Source organism: Lontra canadensis, unplaced genomic scaffold, assembly GCF_010015895.1.
Source record: "Lontra canadensis isolate GAN:19392208 unplaced genomic scaffold, GSC_riverotter_1.0 scaffold28, whole genome shotgun sequence".
NCBI classification, from domain to species: domain Eukaryota; kingdom Metazoa; phylum Chordata; class Mammalia; order Carnivora; family Mustelidae; genus Lontra; species Lontra canadensis.
In genome coordinates this window covers 15,191,559-15,213,678 of record NW_022631022.1, presented here as the reverse complement: position 1 = coordinate 15,213,678, position 22,120 = coordinate 15,191,559, and the positions used below count along the sequence as shown (strand labels likewise).

Below are 22,120 nucleotides of genomic sequence, written 5' to 3'. Positions count from 1 at the left end.
CCAGGACTTAAGGGACACACTGTCTTACTAACCAGATAATAATCACCCGCCGATTTTTATAGAACTGTGTAATTAAACACACTCATTTTTCCCATTTTCACGATGACCTGTGGTATTACCCTGCCCCAGCAGCTTCATGTGTAATACTGCTGTAGCCTCTCACAGAGACACTGACAGAACAAATGGACGAATGTGTCTAGCAAAATGCCTAGCACATAGGAGGTGCCGAATAAATATTAGCACCTTCTGTGGTTGTTTCTTTTTTGAATGCGGATGGTGAGGTTCAGAGAGGCTGCGTCCCATCTGCTGCTTGGGAGTTTGGGCTCTGGAGCTGGACTGCCGGGTTCAAGCCAGCTCCCCTCATCTAGCCGTCAGGCCCAGGACAAGTGAGTTAACCCGCTTGTTTCTTCTGGTGTACAATGGAGAGAATATCTGGACCTTTCTCGGGCGGTTCTGGGGGAACTTACATGAGATAATGTCTGGAAAACTCCAAGCATGTCCATGGCCTCTAAGCACCGCTCAATAATGGTTCACGAATTTCACTCAACAGGACTGGTCTAAAACCCCCTGGACAGCAGGTACATGAGCCAGCAGGAGCACGTAAGCCTCTGCTCTTTCCGCGATACCCGGCAGCTTCCAGGGACAAGGGACATTAACCAAGGAAAAGGAAGCAGTCGGGGGACCACATCCAGACAGCTTGGTCTCTACTAAGCTGCCCTGGCCCGGGTAGGATTCCAACTCTGCTGACCTCTTGGGCTGCTGGAGCCCCACAAGGAGAGCCCCATGGTTGCCCTGGGCACATTCAAGACATGCGTCTCTGTTTGGCTCCTCGGGGCCTCCTGACGTAACACCCACAGCCTTAGGAGACGGCACAGACCTTCATCAGGCCCCACCGGTGACTTCAAGAGCTAGCACTCCCAGTCGGGTATTTTATTATTTATTTACTTGACAGGAAACACACATTTGGTCCCGTGAGATACCATGCTACCGGCTGAACGAATGGCCATTACAGAAAAGAACTCCCATGGGCTCTCTGGAAGGCCCCGCATGGCCCACCGAGGACAGCTCAGTTGCTGCGGGGAAGAACTCTGCTGTGAAGAGGAGACCGGCGGCCCGAACGACCCCGGGGAGCCTCGGTCCTGCAGCCCTGCAGGACTGTGACATTCCGACACACTGGGCATCAGCAAAATAATGGTCATGCTGGTTGTTCTGAACTAGAAGATGTTCTTAAACCCACAGCGCACCAGACAACTTCTATACATTACAAATGTATAAATTAAGAGGTCTACATGTATACAAAATCTTCCGATGGGGAGCTAATTGCATTCTATGCCATGCCAGGTATTTTGAGGGAGCCGGTATGAAAAATCGAAGGTATTTATACATAGGCCCTGCCTCTCTCGTGTCCACCATGGAATCCCCGGGTGTTGTCAGGGCCCCTGGGCAGTCTCAGCACCCCCACGGGTAACCCGTCTGCCGTCTGCATCTTCCGGGACAGCAGAGGGCTCACGCCGGGGCTCCTCTCTGGGGTCGCCATCTCAGCCAGGCGGCGCCTCCGGACCCACGGGCTGCCAGAGGGAGTGATGCTGCTGTCAGAGGAGTAGTCCGTGCACTTGCGGAAGATCTCCGGGCTGGTGCCGCAGTTCAGCCGCCCCTCCTCGGCCAGCGGGGATTTTCTGGAAGCGCCTTTGCGTTGAGCCAAGGGGCTGCTCCAGGGACTCGAGCACGGCGAGGCGTTCGGGCTCAGAAAGAGATTCTGGTGGCCGGAAGGGCTGAGCTTGCTGGCGGCCGTGTGCCGCCGGCCCGCCATGGGTGACGTGGGGTTGCTCTCGGGGTCGGAGGAGCTGTTGGCGGAAGACTCGTCCCCCATGTACTGCAGCTCCTCCACTCTCTTGTTCAGGGACCTGTTTGGGTGGCTGCTCGCGGCGGGCTCCTCGTCCTGGTTCTTGTCTTTGAGAGGTTTCTTTTTGGGTGGTTTCATGCCAATCAGGACAGCCTTCATGTTCTCCCTGCCCTGGGACTCTGTGCTCATGAACTCGTGGGCTTTGATGGCCGCGTCCACCTCCTCAAACTCCACAATGGCACACTCCTGGGTCCCCACCTGGCTGTACCGGCTGCTGATCCTCCGGATATCGGGGGGCAGCTCCCTCCCGGGTTTGAGGATCCGCACCGACGAGATGACCCCAAAGGTCCCGAAGAGCTTGAGCAGGTGCTCCATGACCTTCTCCTGCACCCTCCCGTTCTTCGGGGGGGCTGCCGGGGCCCACAGCTTGGGGGAGAGGTGGAGATCGTAGACCAGGAGCATCTTGCTCGGGAGGTTCTCGTTGGGGAAGAGGGGGACGGGGGTGGTCCGCCTCACCTTCCGCTGGTCCTCATTCAGCTCCAGACTCACCGAGTACTTCAAGGCGTGCGCCGTGGTTCTCCAGTCCCGGGTCAGGTGTTTCACCTGAAGAAGACAAAGCACATCTGCAATAGTACCCACCTATCCTCGCCCACCTCCTGGGCTCTGTCGTCTCCCTCCCTCCTTTCCTCACCCCCTGGAACGCTGGTGGCCAGCATCCTAGCTGGCGGGCTCGGGCATTCAAATGTCCAGTGAGCGAACGCACACGCTGTGATGACGTCAAGCCAGGCGGCGGCGTAGAGCAGTGCCGTCCGACAGAACTTTCTGTGGGGATGGAGATAGTCGAATGCACACACATTTAGCGGTTGAGGCCCTGCGACAAGGCTGTTAGACACCCAAGTCCAAGGCCCACCTCTGGCTGGCGGTAAGACTTGACATTTACCAGGCTCTCAGTGTCTCAACTCCCTCATCTGTCAAATGAAGACACTAATCGTGTCCACCTCACAGGCTGTCGTGAGGATCAAATGACTAAATCAACAGATACAGATCTACACGCAGACATACCTGATACATCCACATACGAAACCCAGAACAGTGTCTAGCTCATGGCGAGTGCTCAGTAAGTATCATGTGCTATCATCACTTCAAAGATTACATGCCACCATTTAGACAGGATTTGGAGATTTTTAACATCCGAACACGTCTCTGAAGTCGTGTTTCTCTGTTTACGTATTTGATACACAGAAAGTTCTAAAAGATCTTTCGTGTTCCACTGCAATATCTCCTGAAAGTGATGTTGGCCCTTTTGACCTGGAATAAAATCCAAGTAGGGCCTCATGGAGAATGATGCAACAGTCCCTCCCTCCCTCCCTCCTCCTCCCTGGGTGGAAACTGCGGGTCGATGTGCACTATATGAAGGCTATGTTTATATTGTAAAACAGTAATTTTCAAGAGGCCCACTTCCGCTGGAGGGAACGCTGGGGGAATGAGTCATCCCATTCCAAGGAAACCGTGGAGGTGGATGGGGTGGGTAACCTGAGCCAGGAATGGCAAAATCACCCTGAGTCCTCTGAGGCCAGGCCAACGCAGGCGCTGTGCAGAGGAGCCCTGAGACCGGACAGAAGCTTCCCAGAACTCAAGAATGGAGGCTGGCTAGCACAGGGCAGCACAGGGCGGAGCAGAGGGGGAGACCCCTTGCAAATCTCTCGGTACAGGCAGAGGGGGCACTGTCCGCTCTAGCCCTGGTCTCGGGGTGAAATGGCCCAGACTGGGCTGAGGGTGTGGGAACCACAAGTCGCCTATACCCAGGACCAATGGCCTGATCTCCATGACACACACCAAGGACAGAGGGTCAGCGAAGGCCCAGGCAAAGGGTCAGACTACAGGTGAACAGAGTCCATCAGGGATCCAGCAAGGGGAGAGAAAGATGCTGACCAAAGGTCACTGCTAGGTTGTGAGGAAGCCAGGCAGCAGCTCTCATAGGATGACACAGCAGGGAGCCTTCTCCACACCAGTCAGGAAGGGAGCGTTCAGGAGAGGAAAGACAAAGCGAGTACCAAAGCCTGAAGGCTGAACGAGGAGTGCTCAGGGGCGGGCTGGTGCTGCCTTACTCCAAGGGCTAGAGAAGCTGATGGAAGGTCACATGCAAGGGAGAGGAACGCGGGCTCTGGCAAGAACCAGCACCCCTCCAGAGCCAGGAGCAGAGTCCGCTAGGAAATGCCGGTTAAGCCCAAGCGTCCTTGGGCACCATCTCAGACAAGGAGCCCGGAGGTGCTCTCCTTGTGCAATTAACTGGAAGAACTTCCTAAGATTCTCAGAAACTGCCATTTCACTGTTTGTCATATGTGTCTCCTATTAGGATCAGCGGGAAAGCCTTTAGAATGGAAAGGGCCTTTGTTGTCATTTTGGAGGTGCTGGAGAGGCTGTGTCTAGTGCCATAGTGGCAGCTTCAACAGGAAAAAAAAGTCAGGCTGACTCTTAGGGTCCCTAGGGAAGAAATAAAGGGACGCCCACTGGCTGCTTTGTTTTGGGGTGCCCCACAAACACTTCCATGTGAGGGTGTGCTCACCGTTCCCTGGACAAGTGTGATATTGCGACGTACCATTTTGATAGGACTCGGGGATTTTAATGTTCAAATACTTCTCTGAAGCAGCATTTCTGCATTTCTGCATTTGACACAAAAGATCTTCTGAAAGATCTTTCCTATTTCAACGCGGCAGCTCCTGAAACTGATGTCGACGGTTTCAGCTTGGAATCAAACCCAACTTGAGGCCTCACGGAGAATGATGGGTCAGTCCCTCTCTATCATATATATCCGTTGTTCTGTGTCCCCCTTCCTGGCACGGAGCTGCTGGAACCCTGGCAGTTCCTCCGGGACAAGAGCACTAGGAGAAGCTTTTGTTCTAATGAGGCAATTCTGGGCGGGCTCCCTGGTGGCTCCTGGTTGAGGGCCGGTCACCAGAAAGACCAAGCCATGGTTAGAAGCTTGGAATTTTCAGGGAAGGGAGAGGGGCAGGAAACTGAGTTAATGTTTGATTGTGCCTGCATGAGGAAGCCTCCATAAAAATCCCAATACCACAGGCTTCAGAGCATTTCCAGATTGATGACTGCATCCACGTACAGGGAGGGTGACACACCCCAACTCCGCAGGGACAGGAGCTCCCGCACTCAGGGCCTCATTCTGCCGATCTCTGCAGCTGGCTGTTGGTTTATATCCTTTATCACAGCCTTTATTAAACTGGCCAACCTAAGCAAGTGTTTCCCTGAGTTCTGTGAGCTCTTTCTGCAAACAATCAAATCCAAGGGGGAGGAGGTGATGGGAATCTGTGATTTTTAGCCACGTTGGACAGGAGCTGTGGGTGACCTGGGGGCCTCCTGTTGGCCACTGGCTCCTGAACTGGGGCGGTCCTGTGGGACTAACGCTTAACCTGTAGGATCAGATGCTAGCTCCCGGTAGATGCAGAACATGAAGAGCCCCTTCCCTTCTCCTTTACCCTGAAAACTCCTACTCGTCCTCCAAGATCCTATTTCAATGTCACTACTTCTAGAAAGACTTCTCCATCATCCAGGCAGGGTAACTGGCTCTGATGAACACGACTTTGCGCTTTCACTGCCTGCGGTCATCGTTCAGCCCTGCACTGAGCTCTTTCCTTCATTGGATTTTGCAAGGGCAGGGGAAAAGCCACCTTCGTGTCAACTATCCTGTGCCCACCGCAGCAATCAGGGTACAAGATGGATAGGTTTGGTGACTAGATAAAAGGACAGAGCCCAAGAGGAGAGGACAGACCACAGTAGCAGGTGAGGCAGGGAACAGCCCCGGGGAGAAGAGCTCTCCTCCAGGGCTCTCTGGCAGAACACACAGGCAGCCTGGCCGGGACCCAGCTGTTACATATCCCGTTATGCAACAGGCCATGCCGTGCTTTTCCATTCTAGTAAATACACGTCCCCCACAGGAGACATGGAGTTCTTACTCCAGCTCATCTGTCCATGCTTTGAGACGGAGGGATTTCACACAATAGGCCAGCTGCGGGGTCTGCTGCCTACATGGTTGCAATCAGGCACCCCATGTCGCCACACTGATGAGAGGTTGGTCTTACACGGCAATGGCTGCCGGAGTCTGGAAGGAGATCATCCCCTGAAGTCCAAGGTGCTCCTCCTTCTTCTTATTTATTCAGCTGGGCAAGGGAAGAGCCTGTGTATCGCACAGTTCCAAGGCCAGGAGGTGTCTCTCAAGGCGACTGAGTCCCCGTGTCCTGGCACAGCATTCTCTTGGCCACCCACTCGCCTGGCAAGAGTGCCTGAACTTTGCTCAGAACAAGCACTATTATTTCCTAACTGCCACCCGCGGACATCTGTCCCAGCACCCAGGCCTCTTTCGATACTGTGGGAAGATGATCTTCGTAGCAATCCTAAACCCATTCTGGATCACTTTTCTCTAGTTCAGGCCCCACAGCGGGGGCACGGGGTGGGGGGGATCGCTAATCACCAGCTATCAAAAAATATTTAGAACTGCAACCCCCACCCCCCGAAATCCTCGAGTCAGCTCGTGAGAAGGAAGCCTTACCTTTTTGAAGGACGTGAGGAGCTTGACACTCACGTACCCCAGCTTGTTCCTCCGCACGTGCTTGAGCAGGAAGGCATCCTTCTCCAAGTTCTCATCAGAAAAGTAGAATTCGATCTGGTCCACCAGCTTCCTGATTAACTCCTGGTCCGGGGGCTTCCACTCCTGCTCGCTGTCCTCACGCTCGTTCTCGCCCCCACTTGTCGTGGCGCCACTGGGACCAGAAGGAGATGCCAGGGGTTACAGGCTGAATTGTTGTCCTACACCCCCCTTTACCCCAAATTTCGTATGTTGACGTTCCAAAGCCCTGTATGTCAGAATGTGACCTTATTGGAAATAGGGCTTTGCAGATGTAATCAGTTAAAGACAAGGTCAAGCCAGGGTGGGGTGGGGGGGGTCCCTAGTCCAATGTGGCTGGTGTCTTATAAACAAGGGAAATCTGGAGGCATGAGCACACTGGGAGAATGCCACGTGAAGGTGAAGGCAGAGATCGGGGTGAGGCAGCAGAACCCAGGAACATCAAGGATTGCCAGCAAACCACCAGAAGCCAGGGGAGTGGCCGGGACCCACACGTTCCCAGACCCTGGGAAGGGAGAGCTCTTTGGACACCTTGATGTCTGACTTCTGGTCTCCAGAACCATGAGGCAATCAGTTCTGGGGTTCTAAGCCAGCCAGTTCATGGTAGTTTGTTTCTGCCGCCCTAGGAAACAGCACTGGAACACATGCGGACTGGGCTCCTCAGAGGTCATGATCACCTGGCCCCACAGGGCTGGCTTTTGCCCAGTGGGCAAAGAAATCAAGCTTCTGTTTTTAGCATGGGTGGAGGGTCATTCAAATAACACCACCTTCTACTAACATTTGTGTGCTTCTGTGCCACGGATAGGATGCTTCCCACATTCCCTTCTTATTCTTCCCTCCCTCACCCCACCCCCCAAATCCTGATTTCTAGAAGGTAATTTAGCAGAGTAATTAAGAGTCCCAATCCCAGAGTTAGCCCACGTAGGTTCAAACCCTGCTGCCACCATTTAGTAACGGAGTCAACTCAGGCGAGGAACTGCCCTGCTACACCTCAGTCCTGTCATCTGTATACTGGAATCATGACAGTCACTCTCCTGACAGGGTGGTCAGAAGATTAAATGAACTAATACATAGAAATGCCCACCGGGGTGCCTGGCACGCCCTTGGAACCCGGGAGGTGGCAGGTAGGTTCGTTTATCCCACAGATCTAGGATTGACTAAAACTCAAATTTTCTGTCTCCAAAGCCAGCACACATAATACTTTCCACATTTTGTTGGGACCCTGCCCCGGAATCTGGAGAATATCCCACTCGGCAGGGCCTTCTAAATGAAACCCACACCCACCAGCAGCTCCGGCTGAACAGACTTCCTCCCCCTCTCCCTGAGAATATTAGGATATGAGAACAAGCCAAAGAATTCCTGAGCGAAGCTTCTTTAGGAAGGCAAACCTTTCACCAAGGGATGACAAAAACTTCAAAATCATAAACATTCAGGGGCTCTGTGAAGATCTGCATCAGAGCTGACACCATTAATTAGAATCTCTCGAAGGTAAGTTCTCTCTGGCATATTTAATGACCAAATTAGATTACGTATTATACAATATCATATATATCTTATTCAAGAAAAACGGTTGGCTAAAAATTACTTTCAGAAGAAAACATTACTGCTTTCCTACGTGGCAGCTTGTAACACGACGATCAGACCCAGAGTCTCCATGAACATGTGCTGAGTAGAGAGAGTATTTCCGGAGATGGATGCAGACACCTAGTCCATCTGAAGCATTCTGGGCACTTCTACTCTGTTGGGAAAAACTGCCTGGCTCCCCAGAGGGCGGCTCAGTCAGTTGGGCATCTGCCTTCGGCTCAGGTCATGATCTCAGGGTCCTGGGATCGAGTCCCCACATCAGGCTCCCACAGGGAGTCTGCTTCTCCCTCTTTCTTTCCCTCAGCCCCTCACCTCCACACGTGCTCTCCTCTCTCTCTCTCTCTCTCTCCCTAATAAATAAATAAATAATCTTGAAAAAAAAAGAAGCAAGCAGTTAACATTTCCCTTGGACGGACATTAAGCTCTTAAATAAAATAATCGAAAAAGGTGTAAGGGGGCTCAGAATGTAAAAGTCAACTATTACTGAGATAGTTTAAAGCTGGAAAAGGTATGTACATGTAGGTCCTTCAACTCCAGCAAAATTTTCACTGACTCTTAACCAACCCCCCACCAAAACAAACAAACAAACAAACAAACAACAACAACAACAAAACCCAACTGTGGAAGAGTCAAGATGAGAATAAAAATGGAATATTTTGGCAGGAGAGAAAATACTAAATAAAAATGTCTCCCGATTTTTCAAATACAGAAATTATAATTTTAGCATAAAAGTAGGCGTTGGTTGATTTTAAAATGAAGAATTTAGTTATTTGCCTACAGACAGTCTGGAAATGTTTTTGAAATACCACACCAATGTCCCAAGACAAACGTATACTGATGGGGGGGAAAATGGTATGAGAGACTAACTTTAAAAGTATGTTTTTTCAGAAGTCTTTTAAAAATGGGGTGGCAAACCAAGGAAATATATGGGGGTAGCCTATAAGATAAAACAGGTCAAAAGCAACTTAAACATTAGACAAACTGAATATTTTAGAAGTTTCTAGAAGATAGCTGTGATAGCCATTAGTCAGATTCACCCAACATCTAATAGCAAACTCTTTCTCACTTGCTTCCCTTTATTATGGAGGCTATATATAAAAACAACAACAACAAAAACAAACAAAAAAAAAAACAACCTAAATATGTACTTTCTCAGCCTCGGTTATAGGTAGTAGCTATTTGTCATGGCATGGCCAATAAAACACAAGTGAAAACCTTTTGGCCCTCCCTCTTCCTTTTTTATGTTTTGAGTGTGGATGTGATGGTTGGAGCTGTAGCAGCTATTTTACCACCATAAGAAAAAGGCCAGGAGAATTAGGTTGGTCTGATTTATTGATATTATTGGCTCTGATATTATTGAGTTGCTGAACCAATTCCTCTACCTACGTACCTGCAGATTTCTGATTACATGAGAAAGATAAAATCCATGTGGTTAATTCACTTATTGGCTGGGTCTTCTGTCACCTACAAACAAATACTATACAGTAGTACTGCATTGAGAAAAGTGGTCCTTTGGGGCGCCTGGGTGGCTCAGTGGAATAAGCCTCTGCCTTCGACTCAGGTCATGATCCCAGAGTCCTGGGATCAAGCCCATTGGGCTCTATGCTCAGCAGAGAGCCTGCTCCCCCACCTCTGTCTGCCCCTCTGCTACTTGTGATCTCTCTCTCTCTCTCTGTCAAATAAATAAATAAAATCTTAAAAAAGAAAGAAAGAAAAGCGGTCCTTAAAACATGCCAAAGGAAAAGTGGAATAAATCAATAGAATGATTCAATGGAATGAAAAAGGAGAATCAAGATGGACAGCACAGATTTTTCTCTTTATTAGAGAAAGCTTATCCCCTAACTAGTAGTTAAAACGGACAGGTTGGATACATCAGATAAACTAACCTCAAATGCATGGGAAAGTCTAAGCCCCACTGACAAGGATGAGAATAAACAGGAGGAGCTGCGGTTAGGTGTGGGATAATGACCAGTGAAGAGTTTTGAGTGGACTCAGGTATTGGCAAAATATGTCCAACTTAGTACAACTAGCAAGTATAGCAGAGTCGACCAGACCGTCAAAGGGACCCACAGCCTAGTAAGTCTTACTCCCCAACTAAAGTCGTTGATGCTGTTAGAAGAAGTGAATGCACAAACGAAACACAGTAGAAGGATGGGGATGTAATTTCTCAATTTCTCCAGTGCCCATTCTAGAGCGTCCCGTTCTTCCCAAGGTCTGCCATGGGAAGCCCTTCCTCCTGCAGATGACTTTATCTCCAACTTGACTGAGAAAAGCAATCAGACTTGCCTAGAGCTCCCTTGTGCATACCCTCCCTCCCCGCAAACTCATTCTGTATGTCTGGGCCTCTGCCAAAGCCTCCATTGGCCATATCCAGGTGCCTTTGCTCCACCTTGGCCATCTGGTCCCCACTGCAGGATGGGACAGTGGACCACTTCCTTCTCAGTACTCCTCCCGCTAGGCCTTGTTCTTTTCTGATGTTTCTCCCCCATTTAACTGTCCTTCTAGTCTACTCACTCTGCTCCCATTTCTCCAAGGATCTATCCTCAATTCTTTGTCCCCAGGTGGCCTCCCACTTTGGCCCCTGGATAGCTCATCCAAGTCAGATCTACCTCCTCCCACCCCTCCACCCTCCTCTTCCTCCTGGGCCCCCATCCTCAATTCCTAAGTGCCTGCCCGATGCTTGCTTGGAAAGCCCTAGCACTCCAAATCCAGTATGCCCAGAACTGAACATCACCTTCTGCAGAGCTGGACCTCGGGGAGTACTGAAGCCTAGGTCTGCTGAGGGACATTCCATCTGGGAAACACCTCTTCCTTTCATACAGTCTCGCAGTAAGCAATCCACACTGTGTTGGGGGAGGGGGGAGGGGGAGTGGGGTGGGGCGCGCGACTCTGCACCAGTTCTTTGCACCCAGTGAGCAGACAGGCAGGTAGCCAGATTCCAGAACAGGTGGGCTGTCCTGGAGAGATGAAATAATCCCCTATACAAGTGCAGAGGTGAGCTTCCTGTCCCCTAGGACCCTCTCTCTGCATGGGTGCTGTCAGTGGCCACTGCATCTCCAAAGGGGGACCTTGGAAGATAGACAAGGCCCTTTTGCATATCTGGGAGCACGCTGCCTTGTCTCCTGGTTCCAGCAACAGCCTTTGAATGAAAAAGACCCTGTATCCTTTAGGAACATCAAAGAAGTTTATATCCCTTAAATATGAACGTTGGTAACTTTCTGTCAATTACAACTGTCCTGTAAAGACTATGTATCTTTCCTCTCAAACTGCCCCACTAACTACTTTCCCTATTCACTCTTCTTTGCATTTAGACTCAAAACCCGAGATGCGTCTTTTAGCCCTCTCTTTTGCCCCCACACCGAGCCAATTATCAAGTGCTGATTTTATTCTGCAGTGTCTCCCATCTGTTCTCTTTTCCATTCCAACCGTCCTCATTACTTCTCCCTTGGACACTATTAATAGTTCATCAAAAATGAATCTTAAATATGAAAATAATACATACATGTAGCAAAAAAATAAAACAAAATAGCACTTAACTTAAAAAGAAAGCAACGAGGGGCGCCTGGGTGGCTCAGTTGTTAAGCATCTGGCTTCAGTTCAGGTCACGATCCTAGGGTCCTGGGATCGAGCCCCGCATCTGGCTCCTTGCTCGGCAGGAAGCCTGCTTCTCCCTCTCCCACTCCCTCTGCTTGTGTTCCCTCTCTCACTGAGTTTCTCTCTGTCAAATAAGTAAATAAAATCTTAAAAAAAAAAAAAAAAAAAGGCAATGATTCCCCGTTCTACCTCTCCTCCCTAGAGGCAACCTCTAGTCAACCCTTTCATTCTTAGGAGAGTTGCCTTGTGGTTCTATAAAAATGTTCATGGTTCTATTTCTCACTTGCCAATTTTCAACATTCTCTATTCATTTCCTATTATATAAGGTGAGGACTTGGGGTCGCTCATCTCCCAAAGCCTCTTCTTCTAATTTTTTAATATTTTGTTATTTTTATTAGCCTTCTAATTGTTTTTAAAATAATACAATTAAAATTCTCTCTTATTCCATCAATATTAGATGATATGTCTCGCTTCCTCCCTACCTTGATGTGTGTGTTATAACCCTACCTTCTTCCCCACTCCTTCCACTTCTAATCTTTCAAATTCTATCAGATGTACCTTCATTTTATTTTGTCATGGTTCATTATGCTTACATTCTATTCTGTAACTAATAGTCCATGTTTTGTTTTTAGATACTGAAAGTTGAAAGCCAATCCATTGCCTTTTATTTATTTTTTAATCTTATTGTTTTAAAGATTTTTTATTTATCTATTTGTCAGAGAGAGAGAAAGAGCGAGAGAGCACAAGCAGGGAGAGCAGCAGGCAGAGGGAGAAGCAGGCTCCCTACTGAACAGGGAGCCCAATGCGGGGCTGGATCCCAGGACCCTGGGATCATGACCTGAGTTGAAGGCAGACACTTAACCGACTGAGCCACCCAGGTGTCCCTACCGTCTTCAATTTTTATGACTACAAACATTACTCTGTGCAGGGCTAAGTCATTTGCTAAGATTACATTTCTTTCTTAGGGTTTTATTAGTTGACTGACCACTTGGATTGATCTTCTGTCTCCTATCCTCTCTTTCATATTGTCTGTCTTTGCCCTTGTCTTTGATTTACATGGCAAGAGATTTCTTGACATTATCTTCTCATCTTTGTTGATGAGTTGCTTAATTTCAGAATTATGTACTAAGAATTCTTTTATGTCTTCAGAATATTTCTTTTAAAAAACATTCTATTCTTGTTTTGTGGATGCAATATATTAAATTCTCTCAGATACTAACCAGAGTGTGTGTGTGTATAGACATATAAATATACATAAATACATATTTTTGTTTCCAACAGCGTCACCTCTATATCCTCTGGGATCAGTTTTTCACCTAATTTCATGTAATTGGTTTTCTTCATGTAACTGAGAATTCATCTTTTTCTTTATTAAAATTTTTTAAACAAACTTACTTTAGAATAATTTCAGACTTACAGAAAAATTGTGAAAGTAGTACAAAGTTCCCATATATCCTACATCAGACTTCTGTATTTCATATTTTGCATTAGTATGGTACATTTAATGAACTGTTATCAATACATTATTATTAGCTAAAGTCCCGATTTCCAGACTATTAGCTGAAGCCCAGATTATTCAGATTTCCTTAGGGTTGTTTTTTTTTTTTTTTTTTTTAACCTAATGGCCTTTTTCTCTTTCAGAATCCCATCCAGGATTCTATATTAGATGTAGTCATCATGTCTCCCCAGGCTCCTCTTGGTGGAACAGTTTCTCAGATTTTCTTTATTTTTAATGACCTTGACTGTGTTGAGCAGTCCTGGTCAGATATGTTGTAGAATGTCCTTCATTTGGGATTTATCTGCTATTTTTTATGACTGAGTAGATGGCGTGTCTGGGTTTTAGGGAAGAGGACGACAGAGGTAAATTTACATTCTCATCACATCATATCAAGGGGACTCTCAACATACCTGATCATTGTAATGTTGACCCAGTAGTGTTATCTGGTGTCTCCACTGCAAAGTTACTGCCTTTCCCCCCACCTTTCCTACTGTGCACTTTGGAAGGGAGTACACAGTCCACACTTAACAAGTAGGGAGTTGTGCTCCATGGTTATTTATTGTGAAAAGTAGAGGAAGGTCTGGGTTGCTTTTCCTTGGTGGGTCGATTAGGTTCCCTCCGCAGGAGTATACTGCGAATGCTTTTCTTCCTAGTGGTTCTGCAGACCTGGGGGTGGGGTGGGGAGGCTTCACTGGCAGGCAGACAGGCAGGGAATTACTAAATAGGGGCTTTATATGGAGGAGGAGTTCTTCTGCAGGTACCAGCTCTACCTTAGCTGCCCGAGCTCACCAGTTAGTTCATTCAATTCCTTTAGAAAATAATCCTATTTCTTCTTTTTCTCCTTGAAAGTGAATAATATGTTGGTTGCTACTTTTCACGATCAGGCAATTGTTCTAAAGGCAGAACTTAAATCACCTCTCAGATAGCAGCATCCCTTTTAATCCCTGCATCCTTCACACATTTCCTAACCAGAATCTTTCTAGGGTTCTGTCTTCCCACCTCCTCCCACCTCCCCCCACTCCACTCCTGTTGTATTTTGGCTTAAGCCTCTTCCACTCTGTGCCTTATTACACATTTCGAAGAACGGCTATGTCGTTCCTCTACTTTAATTCTAATACTAATGTTTTCTATTTTATTAAATAAAATCCAAAGTCCTTAGCTCTTCATTCAGATTCATTTCCAATCTGGCAGTCACCAGCTTCTGAACATATTTCTGTCTATTTCCTTTCAGATCCTTTGCTCTAAAACAAAAGCAAGTGAAAGACGAATAGGTCCCTGTACGTGTTGCAAGGTTTCTGGACTCTGTCTCTTGGTGCACGCTGTTCCATCTCCTTGAACTTCTGGTCTCCGTCTTTCAGGTCCAAATCCTAGCCATACACCAAGCTCCAACTCAAATGCAACACTCCCTGGAAGGAAATAACTTCAACCTCTCCTAACACTTGTCCGTACTTGTATCATAGCTACTATGTGCATATCTAATTAATGCCCTGGACCCTCATGCCCTGGAGGGTAGGATTCACATTGGTTTCTTTCATTCTGGCACCATCCCAGAGCCTCGTACATAGTAGACTTTACAAAGCATCACCAATGTAAAGTGAATAGCTTCTGTAAGGGCAAATCCCACCTATCAGGATTCTCTGAGAGAGGAAGTATGGTTACTGACAAATATGTCATGTGTGGCCTTTCAAAGAGAGCTTTGAAAAAATATATATACATTTAAGTTTTATGTTTATATTATTGTTTCCTTTTAAATACATCATTGTAAATTGGGAATACTAATGTGTGTGTGTGTGTGTGTGTTTTTAAATAGCTGTAAACCTGCTAGAAATGAAAACAAAGGGTAGAAATAAGGAGGTACATTTCAAAACGGAGGATTGGGCTCCATGGGTCAGAGTTGAAATATTTATCATATTTGTAAATGATCTAGAGAAAGAAGTATAGCATAAAATCTCCAGGATTGCCTTTCTCATAAAATATCAAGATAATCTGGAGATATTAACTGAATGGTCAATCAAATGTCATCATATGAATAAAAATACCCAAAATAAAATGGTTGAATAATGAGCTCTTCACTGTGGTTTTCAACACAGAAAAGTTTTCGTGGCCTCATTGTCTATCCTTGCGGATGGTCTACTATGGTTCTTTGGCTGCCAATACCAGGAAAATGGTGGACAGAAACCAGGTGGATATTGAACAGAAAAGAGAAAGCATCATTTATGAAAAACACCAGGGTTCAGTACAATCTGCGTATAACTCCATTTGACTTGATTCTAGAAAAAGATAATGAATCTGAAAAGGTTCTAAAGGCAACCAAATTGATAATGCAATATAAGAGCACGAGGACAGATTCAAAAGATAACGGTTTTTCAGAGAGACAACTTGGAAACATATATACATATATATAAATATATTTATATAAATATATAAATGTTGGAGATGTGTCCAACTGTGGAAAGGCATTATGGGAATAATTATATTTTGGATGCTACTAGCGGAGGCCCATGCTATGTCTGGGTGGCCCATGGGTTCTTATAGACTTATTACAGACATCATGACGCTCTTATCTTACCTGCTGTTCTAACATGCTCTTCTGGCATAATTTCTAGGGCCTGGGAAAGGAGCAAAAGCAGTGGGTGTCTCTGCAGGTCTAAATAATGGTTTGTGGTGTAAAGCAGAGATAATGTACACAAAGTCCTTAGATCCTCATCCAGTACATAACTGGCATTAATAAATGGAGCCTTTCACTCTGGTCACCCAGAACAGAGAAAAGATAGCTTCTACAATGTCCCTGAAACATCATGGGAAGAAAGGAACCTAGATGTTTCTGTTTGTTAAATGAAGGTATGCTTCCGTGATTTTATTATTCATGCTGATATTTAGTATTATAATTTTAAGTCATTTTTACACATTGTAAGACAAAACGAGTAAATATGTTAATGCTGTTAAGAATCAAGACTGTCAGTGCAAAAAAATAAAAGAAGTAAAACAAAAACCCTATAATGTCAAATATGAATTAGAATCATCAATATAAACTTATTTTTTTAATGTATTTCCTAGCACTATTGAAAGGGCCTAAAACCAATGTTGCCCCAGTGGAAATTAGCACTCTTAATTCTAGGCCTTGGTTTCTAAATACCTTTCCGCTAGTATTTGAAAAATACTAGCCACAGGGATTCCTGTGGAAATGGCTGGATCCCATGACCCAGGTAGGAAAAATACAAAGTAAGCCCAGAATATCTAGCATCACAAAGCAAGAAAGTGCTCAAAAGGGGCACCTGGGTGGCTCAGTGGGTTAAAGCCTCTGCCTTCGGCTCAGGTCATGATCCCAGGGTCCTGGGATCGAGCCCCGCATCGGGCTCTCTGCTCAGCGGGGAGCCTGCTTCTCCCTCTCTCTCTCTGCCTGCCTCTCTGACTACTTGTGATCTCTGTCAAATAAATAAATAAAATCTTAAAAAAAAAAAAAAAGTGCTCAAAAGACTCAAGGGCATGTTCCGAAAGGCTATACTGAAGCCAATCTGAAAGGCTTTCACTACTGAATCAGGGACATTGTAAACATCAAAAATAATGATTGTAACCAATTTTTTAAAAAGTGAATAACAAAAGTCCATGAATCGAGGAGGGCCAAAAGGAGGGCTCTAATTTAAATTATTTGATGCGACGATTACACCCACTCCTCTCTTTGAAAACTGGTCATTAAGCATTTATGTTGCCTCCTTAGAAGGGATTCTTGTTCAGACCCAGATGATGAGGCAAAGCTCTCTTACATAGAAGAATGCCAGCTAATCAATGTACAAAGGATAATAAAATTAGAAAACCATCAATCTGTAATTCCCGAAGAATTGACTCAGGCAAGGATCGCCCGTGGATGCTAAAACCGTTAGGTAAAGGGCCTCAGTGAAAGAATATTCGCAGGACACCCATGTATTACTTGTTAACTGCAAGGGGAGAGACGTACCTTCACAATGGCGAGATCATCTTAGTCAAGTGGTCAAATTAGAGCATCACTTTGGTGAAAGCCACCTGCGGTGATGCAGCAAAAAGTCTGTGGCATTGCCTATGAGGTGTTCTTGCCAAAATGTTGAATCCGAATTGAATCAAGCCCTTAGTCTACCTTCCGACTGACAGGAAACACAGGGTACAAAGGAGCAAGTTAAACTAGAAGATCAGAACAAAATCAGACCAATTCCAACCGGGAAACATTCAACAAGACATCTGGCCTCTTCTTTCAAAATAGCAACGCATTTAAAGAAAAAAAAAGTGTGAATGTTCTAGATTAAAAGATTCTGAAGAGACATAACAGGCAAACGGCACCACCTGGACTGGATTCTGGTTGGAGGGGGAGAAAGAAACATGTATAAAATACAATGTGGGATGCTTGGGGCAGGGGGAGACCGAAATATGGAGCTTGGCTATAAGATCATTTTAGGGATTAAACTAAGGAATCGTTGTTAATTCTCTTAATTGCAATAATAGTATATGGTTTTACAGGAAGCGGTCATTAGTAAGAGCTCTCAAGGTGCTGAGGGTACAGTAAGTCTTGTGTGTATTTTCAGTTGGTTCAGAGAAAACTGCCCATAAGTCTATCAAACAAATAGGGCAAAATACTAACAACTGTTAAATCCAGACGGTAGATGTACCAATGCTCACAATACTACCCTTCCACATTTTATGTTTGAAATTTTTATTTCAAAAAGGTGAGAATAAAAAGAAAGGCACCTTTTTGGTGAGAGAGGTGTGGGGAGAAGACTAAAGAACACTTTTCTTATTTCCACGTGTTGCTGGGACCCCAGGGTAAGGCCAAGTAGTGGGCTGAGTACTAGTGGTAGAGCGAGGACCAAGGTGAGGTCACGGGCTTCAAGGATCTCACTATCTTGCTGGGTGAAAACTACGCAAATACTTCAACCCAATGGCATGATGCAATGACAGAGACATGCATTCGTTCAACAAATACTCAGGAGTACCCACTCTATACCAGGTGCTGGGGATACAATGAAAGCAAGGCAAGCATGGCCCCCAAATTCATGATGCTCACATTCTTGTGAGGGAGACAGAACTACACGATTACAGCCGAGGTTAATGCTGGGTATAAAACGTGCAGACAACTCTGAGGACGGGAAACAAACAGCTTTGGGGTAGGGACTGGGGTTTGGGGGGACAAGGCAGTGAAGTGTTTTTGTTGTTTTAGTTTCAGAGGTAGAATTTAATGATTTATCAGGTGCATAGAACACCCAGTGCTCATTCCATCATGTGCCAGCTCGGCTGGCACCCAGTTCTCCCATCCCCACCATCTCCCCTCCAGCAACCCTCCATTTGTCTCCTAGAGTTCAGAATCTCTTATGGTTGGTCTCCCTCTCAATTTTCATCTTATTTTATTTTGCCTTCCCTTCCCCATGTTCATAGGTTTTGTTTCTTAAATTCCACCTAGGACTGGAATCATAGGGTATTTGTCTTTGTCTGACTGACCGATTTCACTGAGCATAATATCCTCTCGTTCCATCCACATGATTGCAAGTGTCAAAATTTCATTCTTTCTGATGGCTGAGTAATATGCCACTGCATATATACACACCACATCTTCCTTATCCAATCTTCTGTCAACAGACATCTGGGCTCTTGCCGTAGTTTGGCTATAGTGGACACTACAGTTATAAACATTGGAGTGCACGTGCCCCTTCGAATCACTAGGTTTGTATCCTTTGGAGAAATACCTAGGAGGCGCAGTGAAGTTTTAAGGCTGACTAGAGATCGATCAGGCAATCAGAGAGACCCAGAAGAGGGAGGGCAAAGGTGTGCAGACACAAAACTGTACCCTATTTTCTGGAATCTAGAGGAGTTAGTGCTGGGGGAGCACAAATTACTGAGACAGCCAGGAAAGGAGCCATGGGCCAAGGGGATGAGGTGGGTGGGTGCCACATCTCAACACACAGGAACTTGGGCTTTCTCCTGAAGGCTCTGGAAACTGAGAAATGGCCCCATGGGGCAGGGGCGGCTGCTGTGCCAGGCCAGCCCAAACAGGGGACAGCATGGATCCTGTCCTTGGCTGCATTCTCCGGCTCTGGATGTCTGCCTGCTGGGCTCTGTCAGCTCCACTACCCAGAAGAGCTTCCAGGGATTTTCTGGGGTCAGCTCTCTGCCAGTGGGCAGCAGGAAATGCTTCAACTCGAAAGCTCCATGAGACTCCAGTCCCTGGAGTTGGGAAGGAAGGGTGGCTCTGGAAAGAGAGTGTTGGGGGTGGGGGCAAGAAGCCCACCCAAATGAGGATCATGTTCTCCTACTCTCCACAGGGGGCTCTTTCCAGGCCCAAGAAATAAGTAGGGCTTTAATGCCTGCTAATGGTGCGATCCCAAAACTTAGTCCCAGTATAGGGGGGAGCTCTTCGCCATAGTCACAGGCAAATGAAATCAGAAACATCAGGCACTCTTTACATAACCTCTGAAATTTTTTGTCTAGATGGCCGCCTTCTCCTGGAGATTGAGATGTCAGTAACTACGGACCGATTATTTTTATTCTCAGCACGGAGCTGAACCAATGCGTGAGTGAATGAATCAGGTTTTACAGTGTATAGAGGGCTGATGGATCTACTGTAGCTTCTGTATCATCTGCTCATGGTTCGGTGTTTCTGCTTTCAACTCTGGGGCTGGACTTTCCTCCTTGGATCCCTCTGTCTTCACTGAGCTGTCCCAAATCTCTGGGTACCTACCTCCAGACCTCTTCCACTGGGGAAGGGTCAGCCAAGGATGGGGAATGGCTCCCATCCCAGTATCCTCACCCCTTCAGTTGAGCATTCTGCCAATGAAGTAAACATCCGCCTGCCAGGGAATGACCCTGCAGAGCCTTGACAACTGAAAGCATGTGCCCCGAAACCCTGAAGAAAGAGGGTTCATAGGAAGTTCCTGTGGGCACTTCTCGGAATTCGCAAGTTCTGCCATTGCTCTACTCTGCGGGCTAGGGATACTCCATACTCAACCAGAGGAACGAAACCACAGACCCCAAAGTGCTGGCGTTGGTGGACACAAGTCCAAGGTCTCCGGGTGATGACAGGCTCAGGGCCCAAAAGCACGGTTAGACAGGTGGCTTCCTGTACCCTAACAGCTCCACACTGCCCATCACTCAGAAACCCAACTAGCAAGGCAGCAAGATGATGATGCAAGCATAGAAGTCAGGTGGGGGAGGCTGCGTGAAAATGGGAATCCCCGGCCCGCGAGGATGCAAGCAGCAAGACTTGAGCTGATTCCAAATCAGAGCAGGAGAGCTCTCCGCACCACGAAATCGCTCCTCGGATCCCCCAGCAGCAAGTGTCAGCTGGGCCTGGGCTGCCCCCACCCATTTGGGCTGACAAGGGGACAGGAGGAAGGAGGCAGTGAAGGCTCGGTGGGGCCCGTCTCAGTGGGAGGTGGGCCGGTCTCCGAGCGGAGGACCCGGCCGGGATCGGCTTTGGGGAAGGTCCCGGGGAGCGCGCGCCCGGAGAGACTCCTCCGGGGGTAAGAGGATGGCCAGGATGGCCCAGGAAGGAATTCCTCCCGGGTCCCAGGGCATGTCCCCGTCCAGGCCCCTCAGAGCCCCGCCGCCAGCCCCGGGAGCTCCGCTCGGGCGACACCAGCCACCGCCGAAAGCAGGTCCTGCCCTCGCTGGGACACCCGGAGCAGCGGCTCCGCGCCGGGGCTGCCCCGAGCGGCTCCGCCCGTGGAGTTGTCCCCGCGCTCCCGCTCGGCCGGACCCGGGGCGGGCTCCCCTCTGCCGGGCCGCGCCGCTGTGCCTACCTGTGCCCGCGGCTCGGCTCCTCCTCGCTGGCGCTGCCCCAGCCCGGGCTCAGGTACCGGGCCGGGTCCCCCGCGCCGCGCGCCTCCGCCCCCTCCTCGTCGTCCTCCGGCTCCTCCACGTCTTCGGCCTCCTGGATGGCGACGCGGATTTGCACCGCGGTCTCGGGCCCGGGCAGCGCCTCCTCGCCGGCCTGGGCCATGGCTCGGGGGCCGGCCGGGAATGCGGCGCCGCGGCTGCCCGCGCCCCGAGGCCCAGCCAGCCGGGCGGCAGCGACTGCGACTGCGACGAGGGGGCGGGGGCGCGGCTAGCGCGCCCGGGAGGGGACGGGGGTCGCGGCGCCCCGCCCCGCGCCGCCGCCGCCACCGCTGCCACCGCCCGGGCCGCCAGCCGCCAGTCGCGCGCCAAAGCGGGCGGGGCCGCGGCGGGGGAGGGCGACTTCCTCCGCGGTCCCCGCGCGCCGCCCGTCCCGCAGAGATGCGTCCGACCCCCGGCGCCTCCGGGGCCGCCCGCGGTTCGCTCCTCCTACCCGCTCCGCTCCACACGGCCACCGAGAGGGGAGCGGGGAGGGCGCCCCACCTCTGACTTATCAGTGTGCGGAGGCCTGGGGGGCGGGAGTGGCAGGCACGGACAGCACCTTAAGGGGCTTCTGTGCCTCCCGGTGTGTCCCCCACGGACCTGCCAAGACGACCTCAATCTCCACCGTTATTCTCCTTGGTACAACCAAACTGAGTGTGCGCCCTGTGACGGACTTGGTTCCTGCCATGCCCTAAACCCGTGGTTCTCAAAAGTGTGGTCCCCAGACCAGCAACCCCAGCCCTACCTGGAAACTTGTAAGAAACGCGCATTCTCAGGGCCCAACCAGATCTCCCGAATCAAGATTTAGGATTCTGAACTTCGTGTTTTAACAAGTCTTCCAAGTGATACCAAAGTTCACTAAAATTTGAAAGCTACTGCCTTGTAATGCCCCTTTCATTTGCTTCTTAGGATATGTCCTGCACACAGTAAGCACTCAAATATTGTTGAATGAATAAAAGGAGCTACTGAAATGCCAGTATGTTGGAAAACCCTGTTCATATTTAGCTTTAACTGAGTTCCATAGCAACCCCGCACAAGCAACCCAGAAACCAGAGGCATAAGCAGAGACATAAATAAAACCTGAATGTGCTTTCATGAAGCTCTTCATCTACCTCCTTAAGTATCATTT

At 48.3% G+C, this 22,120-nt stretch overlaps 1 protein-coding gene across 1 annotated transcript; it reads right to left on the bottom strand.

Moving 5' to 3' along the window:
• Window positions 1-924: 924 nt before the first annotated feature.
• LARP6 (La ribonucleoprotein 6, translational regulator) lies at window positions 925-21,190 on the bottom strand. The gene is made up of 3 exons (XM_032864926.1): window positions 20,916-21,190; window positions 6,405-6,615; window positions 925-2,446 (listed from the first exon to the last, which is right to left on the bottom strand). Exons 1-3 carry the CDS (start codon window positions 21,113-21,115, stop codon window positions 1,379-1,381), a joined length of 1,479 nt encoding a protein of 492 aa, XP_032720817.1. The 5' UTR covers window positions 21,116-21,190; the 3' UTR covers window positions 925-1,378.
• Window positions 21,191-22,120: the final 930 nt, after the last annotated feature.